This window comes from Dromiciops gliroides, chromosome 5 (genome assembly GCF_019393635.1).
Source record: "Dromiciops gliroides isolate mDroGli1 chromosome 5, mDroGli1.pri, whole genome shotgun sequence".
NCBI classification, from domain to species: Eukaryota; Metazoa; Chordata; class Mammalia; order Microbiotheria; family Microbiotheriidae; genus Dromiciops; species Dromiciops gliroides.
In genome coordinates, this window is record NC_057865.1 from 208,514,901 (window position 1) to 208,540,250 (window position 25,350).

The 25,350-nt window shown below is 35.7% G+C and overlaps 1 protein-coding gene across 2 annotated transcripts in view; it reads right to left on the minus strand.

Annotated features, from left to right (window-relative positions):
- GXYLT1 (glucoside xylosyltransferase 1) overlaps positions 1-25,350 on the minus strand; it is a 71,207-nt gene that overhangs the window by 14,814 nt on the left and 31,043 nt on the right. For both annotated transcript variants that reach the window (XM_043968643.1, XM_043968642.1), the window contains 5 exons: positions 22,837-23,011; positions 12,188-12,313; positions 8,473-8,724; positions 1,814-1,937; positions 1,336-1,508 (listed from right to left, as the gene is read on the minus strand). In XM_043968643.1, the coding sequence (XP_043824578.1) occupies positions 1,336-1,508; positions 1,814-1,937; positions 8,473-8,724; positions 12,188-12,313; positions 22,837-23,011 (850 nt within the window). The remainder of the gene's footprint in view (positions 1-1,335; positions 1,509-1,813; positions 1,938-8,472; positions 8,725-12,187; positions 12,314-22,836; positions 23,012-25,350) is intronic.

A 25,350-nucleotide genomic window follows, 5' to 3' on the forward strand; every position in this document is an offset into this window, starting at 1 on the left:
ACTATCTTGTATCCTCCCTGTAGCACTTTGCTTCTACCTGTTCTAGAATGTTTACGACACTGCTTTGGATTTTGTTAATTTATACATAATTTTATCTCCCTTTCTCTATTCTAAGTCCCTTGAAGATAGTCATGGTCATTTCTTTTTGTTTTTTTGTGGGGCAATGAGGGCTAAGTGACTTGCCCAGGGTCACACAGCTAGTAAGTGTCAAGTGTCTGAGACCACATTTGAATTCAGGTCCTCCTGAATCCAGGGCCAGTGCTTTATCCACTGCACCACCTAGCTGCCCCAGTCATGGTCATTTCTATATCTTTCCATCTTAGTCCAGTAAAATAACAGATTTACCTAATGTATAGTGAAGTTAGCAGAAACAAGAAAACATTTTGCACAGTGACAGCAATATTGTTTCAAGAACTATGAATGACAACTATTCTCAGCAATACAATGATCTGAGACAATCCTAAAGGACTAATGATGAAACATATTATCCATCTCCAAAGAAAGAACTGATACTGAATGAGCACAGACTGAAGCATGCTATTTTTCACTTTCTTTTATTTTTTTCTTTTATTCAAGTTTTCTTATACAAAATGGCTAATATGGTAATGTTTTACATAATTGCACATGTATAACCTGTATCTGATTGCTTACTGCCTCAGGTAGGGGGAGAATGGAGGGAGGGAAGGAGGCATAAAATTTGGAACTCAAAACTTTAAATAAAAATGTTTATTATTTTTTTAAAAAACAGATTTACAACGAATGCTACTAAAACTACTTAAACTAACCTAAGTAGAAAGTGCCATTCCAGTTTTCTGTTAGAAAGTATAGTTTTGGAAAGAATAGCATGAATTTGGGCAGCTAGGTGGCACAGTGGATAAAGCCCTGGCCCCTGAGTCAGGAGGACCTGAGTTCAAATCCGGCCTCAGACACTTGACACTTACTAGCTGTGTGACACTGGGCAAGTCACTTAGCCCTCAATGCCCCGCAAAAAAAAAAATAGTATGAAGTTCAGTACTTGCATTTCAAATGAGATTATGAGAACTTATCTTGGTCACATGAACTATGCAGTATATCTTTTAACTGTCCTCAATTCATTTTACTGAGTATCTGCTTCATATTTACAGAAGCCTCTCCTTTCCTGGTTTTCCAATTCATTCAAAGAATTCATGCTTATACTTTGGGATATGGGAAACATATCTCGCCCTAATTACAATGGATGGGGCTGCAGGCAAGAAAGTGTGATGAGCAGGAAAAGGGAATTTGGAGAAAGGGGAGAGAAGAGGTCAGGATTTTACTTTAAAAAAACAACAAACTAATAAAAGAGCAAATGCTTACATTTCGCAGTGCTTCATAAACAGCTCTAAAAACCGGCTGCTTATCATCATGGTAAACACCTCTGTTTCCATGGAGAATAAAGATTCCTTCTTCTTCAGCTTCTCGGCAATTACTTCCATATATACAATGATCAGGCCGATAATTCCATTGGCATGGAAAAACAAAAAGGCTTTCTAAATGTAAAAAAAATGTATCACAAAAAAGATTTAGAGATGAACATAACTCTAATAAAAACAAACTTTTAGGATATTTCTATAGAGTTAATATTTGAGAAGGATTTACTATCTCATCTAGAATTTTTACATAACAAAATTTACCAAAATGAAAAAATCTTATTTAGAACAAAACTTCCAAAGTAATGATGACAAGAATAAGTTTAACTACTCACTAAAAACTATGATAATTATTAATTTCTGATGACTAGGAATTCTTCATGTGACTTGAAAAGTATGTTAAAAGTACAAAAACATCTAATTACCTGGATTATGAAAAAACATTATATTTAACAAATCTTGATCACCCCATGTGATATTAAGTTTGTATTTTTTAAGTAATGGCAAAAGTATCTCTCCCCATTGTAAATGAGCAGTTGTCATGTCATTCTGTAAGAAAAAAAAACACATTAAAATTATATTTAAATATACTCTCAAAAGACTGATTTGCAAAAATTGTTCATCTTTAAGTCACACAAAAACTTATGGCTAAGGGAAAAAACAACAACATAGTATTTAGTCCTCCTTGGATTATTTATTCTTGAAATATGAAAGTGCCTTCTGATTCAGTTATCAAATGCATGGTTAAGAAGAGGGCCTAATAAGTGAGACAACTTAGAATTTAAATATGTTTTTGGAGGTTTTCATAGGAATTTATTTTTATAAGTTCTGAATACAGATATATATATATATATGTGTGTATATTAAATATGTTTATGTAACATCAAATAAAAATATGTATATGTTTAATGCTCCAGGTTCACACTAATAGTTTTCTTACCCAATACTGGTGTTAGAAACAATAGTAATGTAGGCTGTTAATGAATTTAAACTGACATATAGTACATACAGTGTTGGAAGAACATATACTTAATCAGGACAATACATAGCTTAACTTTTTTTTAAAAAAAGGGTATTTTTTTCCAATTACATATAAAGATCTTTTTCAACATTCATTTTTGTAAGATTTTGAGTTGCATTTTTTCTCCCTCCCTTCATTCCCCCTTCCCCAAGACAGCAAGCAATCTTATGTATGATATATAGTAGTCATGTTATACATATTTCCACATTAGTCATGTTGTAAAAGAGAAATCAGAACAAAAGGAAAAAAACACGAGAAAGAAAAAACAAAAAAGTAAAAATAGTATGCCTCAATCTTCATTCAGACTCTATAGTTCTTTCTCTTGATGTGGAGAGCATTTTCCATGATGAGTCCTTTGGAAATGTCTTGGATCATTGTATTGCTGAGAAGAGCTAAGTCTGTCATAGTTGATCATCCCACAACTTTGCTGTTACTGTGTATTTGCTGTTACTGTGTCTTTTGGTTCTGCTTACTTTACTCAGCATCATTTCATGTAATTCTTTCCAGGTTTTTCTAAAATATGCCAGCTCATCATTTCTTATAGCACAATAGTATTCCATTACATTCATATAATCAAAGCTTGTTCAACCAATCCCCAATTGATGGTCATTCCCTCAATTTCCAGTTCTTTCCCATCACAAAAAGAGGTATTATAAATATTTTTGTATAGAAGGGTCCTTTTCCCTTTTTGATCATCTCTTTGAGATACAAACCTACTAGTGGTATTGCTGGGTCAAAGGGTAATAGTTACAGTAGGTAATAGTTCCAAATTATTCTCCACAATGGTTGGATCAGTTCACAATTCCACCAATGTTACAATTTTCCCCCATCTCCAACATTTATCCTTTTCCTTGTTTGTCATATTAGCCAATATGATAGGTGTGAGGTGGTACCTTAGAGCTGTTTTAATTTGTATTTCTCTAATCCAATAGTGATTTAGAACATTTTTTTCACATGGCTATAGAAAGCTTTAATTTCTTCATCTGAAAACTGCCTGTTCAAATCCTTTGACCATTCCCCAATTGGGGAATGACTTGTATTCTTATAAATTTAATTTAGTTCTCTATGTATTTGAGAAACAAGGCCTTTATAAGAAACACTGGCTGTAAAATTGTTTCCCAGCTTTCTGCTTTCCTTCTAATCTTGGCTGCTTTGGTTTTGTTTGTGCAAAACCCTTTTAATTTAATGTAATCAAAATTATCCATTTTGCATCTCTTGTTTGGTCATAAATTCTTCCCTTCTGATCTGACAGGTAAACTATTCCTTCCTCTTCTAATTTACCTATTTTGGTATATGGTAGATGTTGATCTACTTTCTGCCATACTACTTTCCAGTTTTCCCAGCAGTTTTTGTCAAACAATGTGTTTTTATTCCAAAAGCTGGAGTCTTTGGGTGTATCAAACAGTAGATTATTGTAGTCATTAACTACTGTGTCTTGTGTGCCTAACCTATTCCACTGATCCACCACTCTATTTCTTAGTACCAAATAGTTTTGATGATTGCTGTTTTATAATGTTGTAGATCTTATATTTTTTGATCAGAGAAATTAAAATTAAAACAACTCTGAGGCATCACCTCACACCTATCAGAGGAAAATATTGGATGTTGGAGGGAATGTGGGAAAGCTGGAGTGCTAATCCATTGTTAGTAGAGTTGTGAAAAGATCCAAACATTTTGGAGAGCAATTTGAAACTATGCAAAAAGGGCTACAGAACTGTGCATACCCTTTGATCCAGCAATACCACTGCTGGATTTATATCCCAAATATATCCCCCAAAAGAGAAAAAGACCTATTTGTGGGGGCAGCTAGGTGGCACAGTAGATAGAGCACAGGCCCTGGATTCAGGAGGACCTGATTTCAAATTCGGCCTCAGACACTTGACACTTACTGGCTATGTGACCCCAGGCAAGTCACTTAACCCCAATTGCCTCACCAAAAAAAAAAAAAAAAAAAAGACCTATTTGTACAAAAATATTTATAGCAGCTCTTTTTGTGGTGGCTAATAATTGGAACTCAAAGGAATGCACATCAATTGGAGAATGGTTACAATGGTGATGGAATTGTGCTATAAGAAATGACAAGCAGAGGGCAGCTAGGTGGCACATTAGATAAAGCACCGGCCCTGGATTCAGGAGTACCTGAGTTCAAATCTGGCCTCAGACACTTGACACTTACTAGCTGTGTGACCCTGGGCAAGTCACTTAACCCCCAATGCCCTGCAAAAAATTTAAAAAATTTAAAAATTAAATTAAAAAAAAGAAATGACAAGCAGGATGATTTCAGAAAGGCCTGGAAAGACATGTATGAACTGATATATAGTGAAGTGAGCAGAACCAAGAGAACATTGTACACAGAGACAGCAATACTGGTTGATGAAGAACTGTGAATGACAACTATTCTTAGCAATACAATGATCCAAGAAGATTCCAAAAGGACTATTGATAAAGTAAATATATTATCTGCCTCCAAAGAAAGAACTGATATTGATTGAACACAGACCTCAGTCTGCTATTTTTCACTTTCTTTCACTTTTTTCTTTTATTCAAGTTTTCTTGTACAAATGACTAATATTTTACATAATTATATATGTATAACCCAAATCTTATTGCTTACTGCCTCGGGGAGGGGAGGGAAGGGAAGGAGGGATAAAAATTGAAACTCAAAACTATAAATCCACATAAATCATCTGCATTTCCATGTATTACAAACAAGGGCCAAGAGCAAGAGATAGAGAAATCACATGTAAAATAACTCTAGACAATATAAAATACTGGTCTACCTGCCAAGAAAAACCCAGGAACTATATGTACACAACTACAAAACACTTTTCACATAAATAATGTCAGATCTAGAAAATTGGAAAAATATTAATTGCTCATGGGTCAATAGAATAAACATGACAATTCTTTTTTTTTTTTTTTAGTGAGGCAATTGGGGTTAAGTGACTTGCCCAGGGTCACACAGCTAGTAAGTGTTATGTGTCTGGGGCTGGATTTGAACTCAGGTACTCCTGACTCCAGGGCCGATGCTCTATCCACTGCGCCACCTAGCTGCCCCTAAACATGACAATTCTAACTAAATTAATTTACTTCTTCAGTGCCATTCCAATCAAACTACCAAAAAATTATAGTTGGGAAAAAGAAAAACAAAATTCATCTGGAAGAACAAAAGGTCAAGAATATCAAGGGAATTAATGGGAAAAAAAAGGTGGGGAAGAGGGGCAGCTAGGGGGTGCAGTAGATAGAGCACTGGCCCTGGATTCAGGAGGACCTGAGTTCAAATCCGACCTCAGACACTTACCAATTACTAGCTGTGTGACCCTGGGGCAAGTCACTTAACTCCAATTGCCTCACCAAAAAAAAAAAAAAAAAAAGGTGGGGAAGAAAAGTAGACCAGCCATACCAGATCTCAAATTATATGATAAAGTGGTAATTCAACACAATCTGGTACTGGCTAAGAAATAGATGATAGATTAGTGGAATCAATTAGGTACACATTATACTGTAGAATTTAGTGTTTGATAAATCCAAAGATCCAAAAAACTCATTATCTGTCAAAAACTGCTTGGAGAACTGAAAAACAGTATGGCAGAAACTAGGTATACACTAACACCTTATACACCTTATATCAAGTCAAAATGGGTACATAAAGGTCATAGGCAAATTTGGGGAGCATGGGATAGTTTACCTGTGATCTATGGAGAAGGGGAAAATTTAGGATCAAACAAATAGAGATAATTACAAAATATAAAATGTGTAATTTTGACTATATTAACTTTAAAAGATTTTGCACAAAACCAAGGCAACCAAAATTAAAAGGAAAGCAGAAAACTGGGGGAAAATTTTTTCTAGCAAGTATCTCTGATAAAGTTCTCATTTCTCTACTATATAAAGAACTGAGTTAAATTTATGACATAAGTCGTTCCACAACTGACATGGTCAAAGGATATAATTTTTTAGACAAAGAAATCAAAGCTACCTATATTCATATGGAAAAAATGCTCTAAATCATTAGTGATTAGTAAAATTCAAATTAAAACAACTCTATGATACCATCTCATACTTATCAGATTAGCTAATATGATGGAAAATGAAAATGATAAATATTGGAGGGGATATGAGAAAACTGGGACACTAATGCACTGTTGATGGGAGTGTAAAATGATCCAACCATTCTGGAGAATAATTTGGAACTAAGCCCAAAGGGCTATAAAACTGTGCATAGCCTTTGTCCAGCAATACCACTACAAAAATATGATTAAAAAAAGGGTGGGGGTGAAAGGACGTATTTGTACAAAAATATTTATAGCAGCTCTTTTTGTGGTAGTCAAGAGTTAAAAATCGAGGAAATGTTTGTCAATTGGGGAATGGCTGAACAAGTTGTAATAGAATATTATTGTGCTATACTTAATAAATGATGAGCAGGATGAGTTCAGAAAAACCTGAAAAGACATGAGTCTTTCCATGAGTGAGTCTGTACATGAACTGATGTACAGTGAAGTGAGCAGAACCAAGAGAACATTGTACATAGTAACAGCAATACTGTATGATAAACAACTATGAATGAATGACTCAGCAATACAATGACTCAAGACAATTCCAAAGGACTCATGATGAATCTGCCTCCAGAGAAAGAACTAATGACATCTGAAAACAGACTGAGGCATACTATTTTTCTCCTTCCTTCCTTCTTTAATTTTCTTTTTGGTTCAAGTTTTCTTCAACAAAATGGCTAATATGGAAATATTTTACATGATTACACATGTATAACTAATAGCAGATTGCTTACTGTCTTAGGGAAGGGAGGGGAGATAGAATTTGGAAAAGAAATTCAAGAAAAAGTCCTGAGTCCTTTTTCAAGTTGAGGTCAGAATAGGGAGACAGAGATTGTAAAGACACTGGGCTCTGCCCAGAACTACTGCCTAGGAAGCATTCCACTACAGAGAGAAGCTGTAGACAAGGGAAAGTAGAGATCCCAGACCTATAGAAGGGCACACCCATATGAGTATACTGGGGCACAAGAGTGGGGACAGGTACCAAATGGCAGCTTTGCCACCTAATATCCAGTTCTGGGTCCCAGATTCAGGGGAACAAAGGAGAGGACCTACTGCACTCTCTTCCAAACTCCTTTTCCAGTGGTCTCTGGACCTAGGCAGTGGACTAAGAGAAGAGTAGGTTCAGAAGCAATTAGAAGCAGTAGTGTGGCTCAAATCTCAGAAGCAGAACAGGGTCTCAGTTTCATCTTCTAGCCCAGTTTGAAGCCTATAGAGTAATAACCAGGGTAGAAATCCCAGGCCAAAGAAAAACCTGTAATTCTGTCACTGAACCATAAGAGCTTCTGAAGTGGCTGATAATAGCTAACTCTACCTTTTTGTTCCTCTGATCCAAACCTATGTCAAGAATTTATAATCTCAGATCAGGGTACAACAATCAAATTTTACCCTAGATTAGATTCGGGAGGTCTGAAAGCTTGTAGGCCCCTAGTTTAAGTTGTTCCTCTATAGAATAAACTAGTCCTTAAATACAATTTAGAACAATGTTGTAACAAGCCTTCACAGAGCACTTCCATCTGTATAACATCTCTCTTATGTTCTGAAATTGCCCATCTGTATACCATATATAGGTGGCACAGTGGATAGAGTGCTGGGCCTGAAGTCAAGAAGACTCATCTTTCTGAATTCAAATCTGGCTTCAGAGACTGTGTGACCCTGGGCAAGTCACTTAACCCTATTAGTTTCCTCATCCATAAAATGAGCTGGAGAAGGAAATGGCAAACCACTCTAGGATTTTTGCCAAGAAAACCCCAAATGGGTTCATGAAGAATCATAAATGACTGAAAATGACTCAACAACAACATATAATATAAATGGCAATCAAATATTAAATTAATCAGAATACCTCTAGCCATTCTGAACAAATAGGATTTTATTCCACTGAAAGCATTCCCTAAATCAGTTTTTTTGACCAAAGATTTTAAAAGAAAAAGAAACCCAAATCTTAGAAACAAAATTTCATGATATAAGAATGTGACATTTCCAACAACTACTCATATCACTAATTTACCTTGAAATATTTCCTTCTTATTCGAGTCATATTCATTAACATAACTCCAGAATTTATTCCAGTTTTTCCATAGTATGGATGTCTGGCAAAACGATTATACCAACCAATCCGAGGTTCTTCGTGCTCTGGTGCCATGGCAGCAATTTGTGTAGAGTTAAATTTCTTTAGCAATGACCAAATATCATCGACAGGGCGTAAAAATAGAATATCAGTGTCAACATATAGTAGTGAGTCAATTTCTTTCAGGATTAACTGTAAAGAAAGGTATTTGAACAATTAATTATAATTCCCATTTGCCTGGGGGGGTGGGGGTGGGAAATTACACTGTTCTGATTGTATTTTATATTTGCAAAAAAAAAAAAAATCAAAGAATGAAAATTTACTTCTCCCAAGTTTAATTTTTTTCATCTTAACCACCTACTACACATTTATTTTAAACAAAAACAAATATTAAAAAAAAATTTTAACCATTGTCTATGTCAGTGTTCCAAATTTATGGGAAGGATACCAGGGGGGATAAATGGATCCAGAATTGGAAAGGACCTCAGAATAGGCTGCTTAGTCCAACCTCCTCATTTTAGAAATGTGGAAACTGGGGTTCCAGGGAGGTAAAGTTAACTTCTCCAAGGTTACATAGGTAGTAACTGAGATAGAATCTGAACTCAGGTCCTTTGATATCATTTTTTCAGATTAAGACTCTATAACTCATCTGGAATGTTGTTTGTCCTTTGTTCCTGAAGAGGACCACGATGTTGGGATGATGTTGTAACTTGCACTGAATTGAATTTAAGTGAGGGAGGGCTGTGCAAAGTCACTTGAGAGCCTTCTGGGTCCAGTGGCAAGATAAGTATCAGGACAACTGGAGATGGCCCTGGATAAGTTTAAGGCAATTGGGGTTAAGTGACTTGCCCAGGGTCACACAGCTAGCAAGTGTCTGAGGTGAAATTTGAATTCAGATCTTCTCAACTTTGGCACCGATGCTCTATCCACTGTGCCACCTCACTGCTCCCCCATCTGGCATGACTGGGTGACAGAAAGATCTACAATCAACAGGGCATCCTGCCTTTTTCCTTTCCTCTGTTACGCTCTCCCCCTGGGCTGGGTTAACTGGGACCCATCCAGGAAGTTTCACTATTCACAGCAATTAGATGAGATGGAAGCCACTAACTATCCCTTCTGGTGGTATTCAGGACTTTACCATCTACTGTCCAAACACCCAGTAGTCTTGTATCTGACCTACTGACTTAACCTAAGGACCTCTAGGCCTCATTATCTGTACTACCAAAACACCCTTGGAAATTCTGGATTTTGCCACCTACTTTTCAGTTAAACTTTCTCTTATGCACTGTCCCTCCAACTAAGAATATGAGATCCTTGAAAACAGACTCTATTCTGCTATTTCTATTTCTGTCCCCAGAAGTGAGCACAGTGTTTGCCATGCAGAAAAATTATTTCAGCTTAAATGCTTTTTCTTTCATTTATTCATATAATCTGTTGTGTATTATTTACTAATAATCTAAAGAATAAGAAGAAAAAATTAAACTATTAAAGTAGATTATTCAATTTGGAAACATTAAGATCAAAGACTGATTTATCATTCCATCCTAGACATTAAAAGAAAAGTTTCCTCATCTGTAAGATGAAAATATTTGTACTAATACTTCACATACAACTTGTGAGGAAATCCCATGGCAAACCTTAAAACAGCTGCAGGAACAAGCTAGGGGTTTACTAAGCTATTTATAACCCCAATTTTCTTTTTTTAATTTTAAAAATTCCATTTTTAAACAATTACACTACTATATATTTGTTTAGAGATTGTTCCAATTGACTCAATTGACTAGAAACAAACACTTGAAATTTAAGGTTGAAAGGAAAGTAATCATAAATTAAGAAAATCATTTTGGTATTTCTGGAGTCCCTTTGAAAAAGTGTTCTGAGTACTTTTCATCTCATTATCTGAGAACTAGAGGAACTTTATCCAAAGACTATCATTCAGAAAAGCTTGGATTATTTTATACCCAATTCTGGTTAAATAAGGCTATATTGGAATTATAATGAGTATAAAAGACAAAGCCAGCAAGTTTTAAGGAATGATACAAGTTATCTTAAGGACATGAAATAGATTATATCAGTAAAATAATTTTCTACCACACAAGAACCAACTGAATTATTAAAAAGTGGAGGAATTAGATTTCCTGCTGGCTTTGGGAGGGAAGTGGGAAAGGAAGAAAAAAACCCTTGGAACTCAAAATCTTACAAAAATCAATGTTGAAAACTTCTTTACATGTAATTAGAAAAAAATACTACTAAAAAGTGGGGGAGGGAACAGGCATGACCGAAAAGAACTGATTCAAGCCAATTTTAAAGTAATACAAAGAATAGAAGTTGTTACCAATTTAGTATAAAATTAAGTGAATTTATGCCAATCACTTTGTGACAAAACACTTCTCAGAACTTTGAGTAAGCCTTTTGCTATTTCTAAACTCTTCATTTATATTATATTTGATGAATGAAAGCCAGGGAGGACATGGGAATAAATCTTAAAAGGGATGAGAAAGATCAAGACTAAATAGGCCAACATGTTAGTCATACTTTGTCAAATGGAATAGACTTTGGTCTTAATATATTTGTTATGTTAATACTAAACTCCTTTTAGTTAGGAATCATGAAGAAATGGAATTTCTTTCTCATTTTATGCATATATACACACAGATTTGTGTGTGTGTGTGTGTGTGTGTGTGTGTGTGTGTGTGTTGACCCTGTATTAATTCTACATCAATATCAGTTTACATGGTCTGACAAAGGCCTCTTTTAAAATGCCTTTCCTGAAGGCACTGATTTTCTTAAATCTTTATTACTTCAGTATTTGGTACAAATGGCAAACCACCAATGCCTAGTCATAGTCAACTTTAGTCCATGTTCTCCCATAAATTATCCATAATCAATGTGCTGGATGCCTTTGGTATGGATACCAATGAAGTACATATGCTATCTCTTGCTTTCCAATTTTTTCCTTTTCAAAGATTAGGCCTCACTCAGGCTGGAAGTGCAGCAGCTTCTCAAGGGACAGGTCACACTCTAATCCACCCAAGACCTTTGACCTGGTCCAGTTTTTAATTTTTTTTTTTTTTTGCTGGGCAATTGGGGTTAAGTGACTTGCCCAGGGTCACACAGCTAGTAAGACCTGGTCCATTTTTGACCCAGGCCAGATGGTTCCCTCCCCACCAACCCTGCTCTTGGGGACTCACCATATTAATGCCAAACTTAGTGAGGACACCTGCCTGATTTAGTCTACAGAAGATCAGATCTCCTGAATTCAAGAGATCCACCAGTCTCAGTTTCCCCAAGAGTAGGGAGTAAAGGCATGCATGAACTACACTGAGGTTTCACTAAACAAAACCCTACTTCCTTTTCCAGTTCTACATCACTGTAGTGATATCCTTTATTCTGATTAAGATCATAAGATCATACATTTATAGCTAGAAGAGCTGAAAGAGACCCTTAGAGGCCATCTAAGTTCAACTTCCTCATTTTACAGATGATTAAACCGAGGCCCAAGAGAACTTCACCTGTGCAATTCTCCAGTGATAATATGCTACTGTCTACTCAGATTCATCTAATTTCGAATACTGAAATGCAATGAAAAATATGATTGGAGTAAAAAAAAATGCTCATAAACAACTTTTTAGCATTGACTCTTTTAAGAACTTACTGGCAAAAACAATCTTTGTGAAGCACATGGTTTAAAGAGTTTTTTCCATTCTGCTGCATTCTCAGTCGGAAAAGTTATTGGATATATAGTATAATTAAATGTCTGTAGAAATTTCCAGCCGTCGAGCTAAGATAAAAACAACAGTACCAAAGGAGAAAAAATAGTTTAGTCTTCTGTTTTTGTTATTTATCAGGCACTAAGTATATACGAAACCCTATGTTAGGCACTGGAAACATAAAAACAAAAGTGAAACAATTCAATATCAAACCTCCTCAAGTGCCTATACTTCTTTTTTTATTTTTATTTTATTTTATTTTTTTTGTTTGTTTTTTTTTTATGTACGAGGTATTTTATTTTTTCCGTTACATGTAAAGATAGTCTCAACTTTTGTTTATACATGCTTTACAATTTCAGATGTGCCTATACTTCTTAAGGAACTTGAGAGAGGATTCAGATAACTTTTAAAATAAAAATTTTATCATTTATGTTGTATTATTTTACAGAAATCAGACTACAACTCTCTACTGCTTTTTAAATCCAGTTTCTTAATGTCTTAATCATGACAATAATGAAGAATTTAAGCACATTTTGTTATTATGTTATTTTTTATTTCATAAAATATTTATACTCAGTATCCACTTTAACAACTAGTAAAAAAGAAAACTATCAATTTTCAATGAATTAGAATACAGTAAAATATACTGAAAACAAACTATTCTGAACACAATCAGCAGACACTTTTTGAGCACCAATTATGCATAAGACACTATGAGGGATACAAAGACAAAATTAAAACTATCCTTGCCTTCAAGAAGTTTACATTCTATGGGGGGGGGGTAGATACAACAGTGGGAAGGGGACTGGCAGCTAGGAAGGTCAGAAAAGACATCCTGTGATGGTGATTGAGAAGTGGGGTGAAAGTACAGTCCAGGTATGAAGGACAGCCAGTACAAAAGCATGGAGATGGGAAATGTAAAGCTGTGTGTAGAACCAGGAAAATGGCGGTTTGGTTAAACTCTGAGGAAAGGAGTAAAGTATAATAAGACTGTAAAAGTAAACTGGGGCCAGGTTGTGAAAGGTTTTTAAAGACAACTATAAATAGAAATGTTTTTAGTTAAGCCTAACAAGAGTACTAAAGTTTATTGAGAAACAGAGTGGGGGCAGCTAGGTGGAGCAGTGGATAAAGCACTGGCCCTGGATTCAGGAGCACCTGAGTTCAAATCCAGCCTCAGACACTTGACACTTACTGGCTGTGTGACCCTGGGCAAGTCACTAACCCTCATTGCCCCACCAAAAAAAAAAAGAGAGAGAAACAGAGTGACACAGTCAGACCTACACTTTAGGGAAATGACTTACACAAGTGGTGTCAAATTCAAATAGAAACACAGATCCCTGAGGGCCACAGGTTTGTCCACAGGCATGTATGACTTATACAACTAGGCAGTGAATAGACTATACTGCCATCTTGCTGTTTCTTACAAAACAATATTTTTAAACTGATTGCAAATACACCCCAAGGGTCTCTTAGTATTGAAGATAATTATAATGAACAATAATTAATTATGTAGAGATGTGAAGAGCTAATTAAAAGAGAGTTCTGATCAGTGAAATTTCAACTAAAGCAATTTGTATTATTTGTATTCAGCTAGCCAAATATGCCATATCAACTCAAAGTTCAAAACTCTACTGATGGAATTAAAATTTCAACTTGTCAGGTCAGCAATACTAATTTAAAACATGGACAATCATAAACTTATTCTATTAATTTAATGAGTGCATTTATTAGAATCCACAGAGATTTTAAGCATAGGCACTAGATGCTGAAAAAATATTTTTTACATTTTTAGTCTTACATATTTTTACAACCATTTTGAGTCCCATTGGCACAGTGAAAGAAAAAATACTATACAACTTCCAAGTGTTATTGGGTCCAATCCTATACCTACTAAACTTGTTGCCTTTTAGGTGAATTTACTTATTTTCAGTATTTTTAGTATACTTTTCCAATGTCCTAAAAGAATAATCATCACAAATATCAAATAACAAAATGACAATTAATATTATAGCAATATCAAATTTCTTTTAACTCAAAAATAATCATTCCAGTTGCCACTCTGGAGGTGGTTAACATTTTTTCATCATGAGTCCTTTGAAACTGTCTTTCACAGTTGATCATCACTACAAAATTAGTGTTACTATTTATAATGTTCTCCTGGTTCTGTTCACTTCACTTTGCATTAATTCATTTAAGTCTTCTCCCATGATTTTTCTGAAACCATCCCCCTTATCATTTATTATAGAAAAAAATTACTTCATGACAATCATACATCACAACTTGTTCAGCTACTCCCCAATTGATGAGAATCCACATAATTACCAATTTTTTGCCACTATAAAATGAGCTGCTATAAATATTTCTGTACATATAGATCCTTTACATTTTTCTTTGATATCTTTGGGGTATAGACCCTATACTGTTATTTACAAATGATACACTTAAAACAGAAAGACAGAATCTATTATGGTTAAGTTGAAGTTAAAAAAAAAGAAAGCAGGGGTAGCAATCATAATCTTGGACAAAGCAAGTCTAATAAGAAAGCCCCTCAGAAGAGGCTGCTATCAAGTTAGTCTCATAGCTCTTTTAACTTTCATAGGGTAGCCTCAAGCCTAATACTACCACACAAAGTATGCTTGGTGAAGAAAAAAAGTCACTTCCAGTCACTTTAAAGTCTGTTTTCCAAAGATTTCCAGTAACATATCATTAAAGAATAACCACTTTTTTCATTTCTGGATTTCAATAGTTTAAGAGGCAGGAGGAGATAACTCACAAGTATCATCAATTATAGTGATTTTTAGAAACGTTTTTCTTTAAAGAAAAGAGATTTAAGAAAAATTGGTAGGATAAAACATACCTAGAGGATAGTAGGGAGGTCAATTTTAATGAATACCTTTTCTTGCTAAATAATGATAATGGAGAGATTCTCTTATTTGGCAAAAGAGTAAGGGGAAAATAGGAATATTTTTAAAAGATAAAGGCAGGGTCCTATATTAATTTCAATAGAGTTTGTGATGGGCAAATGAGAATATGTTGCAAAGGAGTACTCCTCTTTTTTGTTTTTGTTTTTTTTTTGGTGAGGCAATTGGGGTTAAGTGATTTGCCCAGGGTCACACAGCTAGTAAGTGTTAAGTGTCTGAGGCTGGATTTGAACTCAGGTCCTCCTGAATCCAGGGCCAGTGCTCTATCTACTGTGCCACCTAGCTGCCCCCAGGAGTACTCATCTTTTAATCGAAAATGGTCAGAAGTAGCACTGTCCCTAATTGGGCCAATAAAATATTGAGAAAGGCTGGTGTGTAAGTCAATCTTACAGAGTACTCCAGGACAGTTCAGTAATGAAATCTGTTCGGGGAGTGAAGTGAAAAGGTTTGGTTTTAATCCCATTTGGGTAGACATAAAGTGTTTGGATTCCATCTAGTCTTGGATGTGGTATGAGAAGGGAGGACCTTTATAAATAATATAAACCTTTTAAGGAATAAAACCTTTTAATTAATTATAACCTTTCAAATAGAATTTTCTTTTCCAAAATATATGTAAACACAAATTTTAACATCGATTTTTAAAAACTTTTGTGTTCCAACTTCTCTTCCTCCCTCCCTTTCCACCCCCCACCCACAAGAACTCAAGCAATTTAAAATAAGTTATACATGAGTAGTCATGGAAAACATTCCCACATTAGCTAGGTTGTGAGAGAAAACAGTTAAAAAAAAACCTTCAGATTAAGGAATTGTCAAAGAGGAAAAAAAATAATAAAATAAAATTGTAAAAATGTGTTTTCATCTGTTTTCATATACTATCAGTTCTTTCTCTGTAAATGGGTTGCAATTTCCATAAGTCCTTCAGGGTTATATTGGATCACTGCCTTGCTGAAAATAACCACATGCTTCCCAGCAGATCCTCTTACACTATTGCTGCTATTTTATAATTATAACCTTTTAGAAACATTACTCTTTTATGTGAGAAAAGTTTCACCATTCTAACTTTCCCTTTCTTCTCCCAGTGTATGCCTCTTTCTTACCACTTCATTTTTTTTTTTAGATCATCCCAACGTAAGTGACTCACATCCATGCCCTCTGTGTAGACTCTTTCTAACTGCCCTAATAATGATAAAAGTTCTTAGGTGTTACATACAGTATAATCCTAATGTCCTTACAATTTTTCTTTTGTGTTTACATTTCATGCTTCTCTTGAGTCTTGTCTAATTTGAGTCTAATTATCAATTTAGCTCTGGTTGTTTCATTAGGAATGATTGAAAGTCCACTATTTTATTAAATATCCATTTTTTTTCCTGAAGTTTTGCTAGGTAGGTTATTCTTGGTTGTAATACTAGCTCCTTTGCCTTCTGGAATATCACATTCCAAGCCCTCTAATCCTTTAATGTAGAAGATCTTGTGTTATCCTGACTGTGGCTTCACAATATTTAAATTGTTTCTCTCTGACTGCTTGCAATATTTTCTCCTTGATACCACAATTAAGAATTTATACTCAGGAAAGGCAGTGACTTCCTGGGCCTCTCCCCATGATCCCTTCAAATACCTTCAAATAATGTCATAAGACAATTCCTGGAGCAGCAGAACCCACAAAAGGGGGGAGTGAGATAATTTTTCAGCCAAAGATGGCTTAGAAGGTTGGCAGGAAAGTCTGTTGTACCAGGGTGAGAGTGGAGCCCAGACTTGGGTTGTGCAGGCACAGATCTAGCCCCAGGCAGCACCAGAAAAACAGGCCTCTGGAGCCTCAGAATCAGAGGCAGCTAATTCTGGAACTCAGCACATGGACCAGTGAGGGGATCAAGTGGTGGGCTGGGGGAGATTGCAGGGTGCTGAGTGCTGCTGGTGCTGAGGCAGAACTCTGTTGTGTTGCCTGTGCTTGGAACCAGGAAGTAGTCTTGAGTGGCGGCCAATGCGGGAGGGGCACAGGCAGGCCAGAGTTTGCAACCACAGTGAAACAGAATTCTGTTCCCAGGTTAAAGAGCAAGCAGGCCTGTGCTAACTTACAGACCAGAGTACAGGTCAGGGGAGTATAGAATGTGCCTCTCCTTAAATCTTACCACGTGGGACCCCCTGAAGCTTGGAACAGTACACCCTGGAAGCAGTGTCCCACTTTAAAAATAAGTTAAAAGTAGAAATAGGCTAGGAAAATAAGCAGACAGAAAAAAATGCTGACCCTAGAAAGGTTCTTTGGTGAACAAGGAAGATCAAAATACACCTTCAGAAGAAGATAACAAAGTCAAAGTTCCTACATCCAAAGCTACCAAGAAAAATATGACTTGGTCTCAGGCTGCAGAAGTGCTCAAAAAGGACTTTGAAGATAAAGTAAGAGAGGTAGAGGAGAAAACGGAAAGAGAAATGAGAGAGATGCAGGAAAATCATGAAAAAAAAGTCAACAGCTTAAAAAGTCAAATTGGTCAAATGGAAAGAGAAGTACAAAAGCTCTCTGAAGAAAATAACTGCTTAAAAATTAGGATTGAGCAATTGGAAGCTAATGACTTTATGAGAAATCAAGACACAATAAAGCAAAACCAAAAGAATGAAAAAAATAGAAGGCAATGTGAAATATCTCCTTGGAAAAACAACTAACCTAGAAAATAGATCCAGGAGAGAGAATTTGAAAATAATTGGACCATCTGAAAACCATGATCAAAAAAAGAGCTTAGACATCATCCTCCAAGAAATAGTGTGGGAAAATTTTCATGATATTCTAGAAGCAGAAGGTAAAATAGAAATTGAAAAAAATCCAATGATTACCTCCTGAAAGAGATCCCAAAATGAAAACTCTCAGGAATATTATAGCCAAATTCCAGAGATGCCAGGTTAAGGAGAAAATATTGCAAGCAGCCGGAAAAAAACAATTCAAGTACTGTAGAGCCACAATCAGGATAGCACAAGACCTAGCAGCTTCTACATTAAGGGATCAGAGAGCATGGAATATGATATTCCAGAGGGCAAAGGAACTGGGATTACAACTAAGAATCATCTACCTAGCAAAACTGAGTATAATCTTTCATGGGGAAAAAATGGGACTTCAATAAAAGACTTCCAGGCGGGGCAATGGGGGTTAAGTGACTTGCCCAGGGTCACACAGCTAGTACGTGTCAAGTGTCTGAGGCTGGATTTGAACTCAGGTACTCCTGAATCCAGGGCCGGTGCTTTATCCACTGCGCCACCTAGCTACCCCTTAATTTTTTTTTTTTTTTACTTTCAGGCATTATTGATGAAAAGATCTGACCTGAATAGAAAATTTGATTTTCAAATACAAGACCCTAGAGAAGTATAAAAAGATAAACAGGAAAAAGAAATTAAGAGATAAGTGGCACCTGATTGGGACTGAGTTAGCTCCAGGACCACCACCCTTCATTCCTATCCCTACAACCCCTAGAGGAGATAAGATTAGGTGTGGCTGCTGCCTTGTTGGCATGAGGGGGAGAGAGATGGCTTGAGAGATCTGGAGCTTTTTTTTTTACTTGAGTCTTTTTATATAAAATGACTAATATGGTAATGTTTTACATAATTGCACATGTATAACCTATATCTGATTGCTTACCACCTCAGGGAAGGGGGAGGGTAGAGAGGGAGGGAATGAGAGAGGGCTAGAATTTGGAATTCAAAACTTTAAATAAATAAATAAAACAAATGAATTAATTTAAAAAGAAAGAAAGAAATTGGACTACCTAAAAACCATGATCAAAAAAAGAGCTTAGACATCCAAGAAATATAGTCAGGGAAAATTGCCCTGATATTCTAGAAGCAGAAGGTAAAATAGAAATCGAAAGAATCCAACAATCACCTCCTGAAAGAGATCTCAAAATGAAAACTCCCAGGAATATTATAGCCAAATTCCAGAGATCCCAGGGCTAGAAGAGGAGAAAATATTGCAAGTAGCATTGTCAGGATGCCACAAGATGTAGCAGCTTCTACTTTAAGGGATCAGAGGACATGGAATATGATATTCCAGGGGGCATAGGAACTGGGATTAAAACTAAGAATCACCTACCCAGCACCAACTGTGTGTAACCTTTCATGGGGAAAAAATGGGACTTCAATGAAAAAGAGGACTTTCAGGCATTCTTGATGAAAAGACCTGACCTGAATAGAAAATTTGACTTTCAAATACAAGATCCTAGAGAAACATAAAAAGGTAAACAGGAAAAAGGAATAAGGAGGGATATTAAAAGGATAAACTGTTTATATTGCTACATGGGAAGATGATACTTCTAACTCAAAAGAACTTTCTCAGCTAAATGGAGTATACTTAAATAGAGGGCACAGGTATGAGTTGAATATAAAGGGATGATATCTTTAAAGCATTTTTTTAAAATTTATTTATTTATTTTTGTGGGGCAGTCAGGGTTGGGTGGATTGCCCAGGGTTGCATAGCTGGTGAGTGTCTTGTGTCTGAGGCTGGATTTGGGCTTGGGTCCTCCTGGGTCCAGGGCTGGTGCTTTGTCCACTGCCTCACCTAACTGCCCAATGTTGGTATCTTTAAAAAAATAAAATTAAGAGGGGAGAGGAATGCACTGGAAGAAAGGGAAAGGGAGAGGTGGAATGGGATAAAGTATCTCACATAAAAGAAGCGAGAAAAAGCTTATGGAGTGGAGGGGAAGATGGGGGAGGTGTAGGGGAGTGAGTGAGCCTTGAAATTTTTGTTGTTCTTTCCTCATTTTTCCCAGCCTATTTCTTGACATTGAACTTTATGGTAAAGTTAGGCTCTGCTCACCTGAGGGTGGGGAGGCACTATCCCAAACTTCAGGCTTTTTCATACTGCTGTTTTCAGAGCTAGTTCTGGGGTTCTACAAGTTTTTGGTGCTTCCAAGAGGGTGTGATACAGGGAAATCTGCTCTCTTGGTCTGAACTCTGATCTTTACCCAACAAGTATCTCTGCTCCCCTGCAGTTGTAATCACTAGTGCTCCTTTTGGCCCTGGAACTAGGTCCCCTTCTCTCTTGCAGTCACAAGTGCTAGTGGTCCTCTCTGTCTAGGAACTGTGATGTAATCCCTTGCTCTCCTCCATCCACAAACACTAATGCTAGTCTATGCCTTGAAACTGTGACTAAGGCTCCTCTGATCCAACCATTCTAGAGAGCAATTTGGAATTATGCCCAAAAGGCTATAAAGCTGTGCATACCCTTTGACCCAGAAATACCACTTTTGGGTCTTTTTCCCAAAGAGATCATGGAAAAGAGAAAAGGACCCACATGTACAAAAATATTTATAGCTGCTCCTTATGTGGTGGCAAGGAATTGGAAGTCGAGGGGATGCCCATCAACTGGGGAATGGCTGGACAAGTTGTGGTATATGAATGTAATGGAATACTATTGTGCTGTAAGAAACGATGAGCAGGAGGAGTTCAGAGAAACCTGGAGGGTCTTGCGTGGGCTGATGATATGTGAGATGAGCAGAACCAGAAGAACATTGTACACAGTATCATCAACATTGTGTGTTGATCTACTGTGATGGACTATATTCTTCTCATCAATGCAACGGTATAGAAGAGTTCCAGGGGACTCATGATGGAAGAGGATCTCTAAACCCAGGGAAAAAAAAAAGAACTGTGGAGTATAGATGCTGATTGAACCATACTATTTCTTTTGTTTTTGGTGCTGTTGTTTTTCTATTTTGAGGTTTTTCCTCATTGCTCTGATTTTTCTCTTATAACATGACTAATGCAGAAATAGGTTTAATGTTATTTTATATATATATATATATATATATATATATATATATATATATATATATATATATATATATAAAACCTATTATCAGATTACCTGCTGTCTAGGGGAGGGAGGAGGGGAGGGGAGGGAGAAAAATCTGAAATTGGAAAGCTTGTGTAAACAAAAGTTGAGAACTATCTTTACATGTAACTGGAAAAAAAATAAAATACTTTATTTTTTAAAATAAATAAATAAAAAGAAACTGACTAAGGCTCCTGCTGCTTTGTGACCAACCACAAGCACTCCTCTCTACCCTGGAACTGTGTATGGGCAAAAAATTTGCCAATTAGCACCATTTGCCAGCAAAGGGTCCCCAGTAATCTCTTTCTGATCAGTTGCTCAACTCTGTTACTGTCTCTGGGCTGAGAGCTTCCAAAGCTTACTGCTACTTACACTCTTGTGGCCACCTCCAAGTACTGCAGTTGGTGCTGCTGACACATGAGCTCTGGACTGGCTCCTCAATGCTAGTGTCACAGACCTTTCCTGCTGACCACTTAGTTTTCTTAGACGAGAAAAATGTCTCTCCCTGACCTTTTGTTGGCTCTGCTCTTCAAAAAATTGATTTGAATCATTATTTTAAAGTTGTTTGGAGGGGAATGTTGGGAAAGTTCAGCTAGGTTCCTGCCTCTTCTCTGCCATCATAGCTTTGCCCCTACTAAGTTCAATTTTTAAGATAACATTTGAAAGAAATGCAAAATATCACAATTGCTAAAAAAAAAAGGAATGATTACAAATTGAAACTGACAGTAGTTTTAAAAAAAGCTCAATCTGGAAGCTGGATTAGATAAAATTTTTTTAAAAGCTAACTTTTTTTCTTGAAATAGTAGAAAAATTGTCTACATAAATTTGAGGCATTCTTGGTTAAGTAAAAAATAAAACAACCTCCAGAAAACCCTGTTTTATTTTATAAAAACCTATAATGCTTCAATTAACATTTTGAAAGAAAAGTTCACAAAAATTATAGAGAAATAGGAAGCACTTATATAAAATATTTAAATGTAAAACCTTAGTGATCCAGATTCTATTAATCCATAATTTGGCTTTACTTTTGCTTAGCAAAATATTTTTCTTCACAAAATATGAAAGCTGTCAATGCAGAAAATATTTCATATATTTAATATAAATAATGAAAGAAAACATTGTATTCTGGCATCATTAAGGATGTTAGGCACCGGGGGGCAGCTAGGTGGCGTAGTGGATAAAACACTGGCCCTGGATTCAGGAGTACCTGAGTTCAAATCCGGCCTCAGAAACTTGACACTTACTAGCTGTGTGACCCTAGGCAAGTCACTTAACCCCCACTGCCCCATTAAAAAAAAAAAAAAGGATGTTAGGCACTTCCATTTCTATTATCTTAATTGTAAACATTATTATACTAAAACATAATTTTTAAGGATTTCTCCTAGACAATTCTTGTTTATCTGATTTGAAATATATCTTTAAAATAATGAAATTGTACTCTAATTACTTTTGGGGCGGGGCAGGGCAATGAGGGTTAAGTGTCAAGTGTCTGAGGTTGGATTTGAACTGAGGTCCTCCTGAATCCAGGGCTGGTCTTTATCCACTGCGCCACCTAGCTACCCCCTCTAATTACTTTTAATTTAGCTTTCCCTAGTCTCTGAGGTCTTTCAACTCTGAGATTCTATAACATTATGTGATTAAAATTTTTTTCACTCAGATAAACTGCTACTTATCAGCATATCTTAATCTAGTTCTCATAAATCAATCAACAAATACTTATTAAGCACTTGCTATGTTCCAAGAATTGTACTATCAGTGACATAGCATTATAATCTAAAAAGTTTCAACTACTGTTTAATTTATATCAACATATTTACTATATGTATACCATAAAATAATTCTGTAACCTATCCCAAATACCTACTATGTTTTTGAAGCTATGGTGCAATTGGTCTTCAGCAAAAATGTGAAACTGAAGAGGCTGGATGCTGAAAATAATAGCTGATTTTATCATAGTTACAGTCTCTTCCAGTCGTTCACCACAGGCTACCACAGCTAGGTGCATTGTTTCAGAGGACTGTGTTTTCATCAGTCTATACCTAATGATAAAGAGAACATTTTAAGTTGTAAAACTTTCAATACAGCTTTAGAAAATTAGCATAGTTTAGCATATGAACTAAACAATGAAACATCACTGAAACTGAAAGACAAATTCAGAAGAATTTGAGATTATGAATTAATGCAAAACAAAGAGAATAGAGCCAAAAGAACATACACAATAACTATAATAGTGTAAACAAAACCAAAACTAAAAAGCAATGTAGTATGGTAGAAAGAGCTCAAGACCTATAGCCAAGAACCTCAGTTTGACTTCTGACTCTACTACTTATTACCTATGTGATTTAAATCATTTAACCTAAGTGCCTCAGTATCTTCATCTATAAAATGGGGGTTTGGATTAGATGATCTGTGAAGTCCCTTCTAGCTCTACATCTATAAACCTATAACTCTGCAGATGAATGCTGATTAATTGCAATTACTAATCTTGGTCCTAGAGAACAAATGGTGAAATATACTTCTCTCCTATTGGTAGAGAGGTAGGGGAACTACAATTACAAACCTTTCTATATTTGGTCATATGTAGGCATTTTTGCTTAACTGTTTTTCTTTACAAGGAAAGGTTCAGTGAGGAAGGGAAGTATAACCATAAAAACCTGTTGCAGAATTTAGCTATATTGCAAACAAATTTTAAAACAATACTATTCAATTATATGTATATCCCAAATTAAATATAAACATGGTCTTGCATCCAATATTGAAGGATGAAAATTTAAAGATTAGTTTTCAAATCTCTGGTTAAAAAAAAAAAAGTGACCCATACTTTTTTTTGTGTGTGTGGGGCAACGGGGGTTAAGTGACTTGCTCAGGGTCACACAGCTAGTGTCAGGTGTCTGGGGCTGGATTTGAACTCAGGTACTCCTGAATCCAGGCCCAGTGCTTTATCCACGGCGCCACCTAGCTGCCCCGACCCATACTCTTGATCTGACTTTCTCCTTCTTTATCTAGCATATTGTCCCCACAACCATCTCCTCTCTCTTTAATCACTATCTACTATTCAATCCTAGCTGCCTCTAGCTATACCCAAATTTCTATAATCTATTTTTTAAAAATCTACTCTAGGTGCCTCTCCTTTCACTTTTCAAAACATTGTAATTTCATCTCATTTCATCATGCATGAAAACTGATTTCTCCAAAATTGCCAGTGATTTCTTAGTGACCAATTCTGATGGCCTTTTCTTATAGGCTTATCCCTTTTTGACCTCTCTGCAGCATTTAACAATATTGACCATTCACTTGTCCTTGATAATATCTCCTCTCTGGCACTTTCTCAAAAAACTCTTATTGCCAGTTTCTACCTTCTTCCTGGATTGTTAACTATATAAGATACCCCAAGGGTATCTTGCTACACTCTCACATGGTTACCTTATCAGATCCCACAAATTTATCCACAGGCAGATGATTCCTATACCTGTATATCTTGCCCTAATTTCTACTGAACATTTAGAAATGGATATACAATAGGCCATTCAAACCTAACATGTTCCAATTTGAACTTATTATCTTTCCTCCAAAACCCATCCATTTTCCAAACTTCTATAATTTTATTGAAGGCAGCACCATCTCCGATCACTCAGGTTCTAAATTCCTAATGAACTCACTGGTCAAAGAACAAATTATAGGAATAATAGAGAATTTCATCAAAGAAAATTATAATAATGAGAATTCACACCAAAGCTTCTCGGATGCAGCAAAAGGATTCCTTACAGGAAAATTTACCTCTAACCACTTTCATCAATAAAGGAGGAAAAAAAACAGTTAAATAAATATGCATGGATTTTTCTTTTAAAACAGAAAACCAACAAATTTTAAAAACCTAAATGCCAAATCATAAATCTTACAAATTAAAGAATTAAAAAAAAAATACTGAAGTAAAAACTAAAACTAGGAGCTGGTTTTTTGAAGGAAAAAAACGCAATAAAACAAAAGAATGGCCAAGTTAATTTAAAAAGAGAGGACAATCAAATTTCCAATATCACAAACAAAAAAGAACTCAAAAAATGAATATGAAAATAAGAATAAGGAAAATTAACAGAAACTACTGTGCTCTGATTGCTAGTCCAATGAAGACAATCTTTGAAAAAATATAAAATATCCAAGTTAATACAGCAAAAAGAAGAAATTTTTAAAAGCCATAAATTAATTCCAATTTTTTAAAAAATAAGGACCAGATAGATTTACAAGTTAATAGTATTATAAGGGGTATGGGAAGGGAAAATGTTCCTATTACATACTAGGCATTGTGCTAAGTGCTTTTAAAACATTATTTTACTTCATCCTAACAACAATTCATCAAGATAGAATCTATTGTCCTACTTTT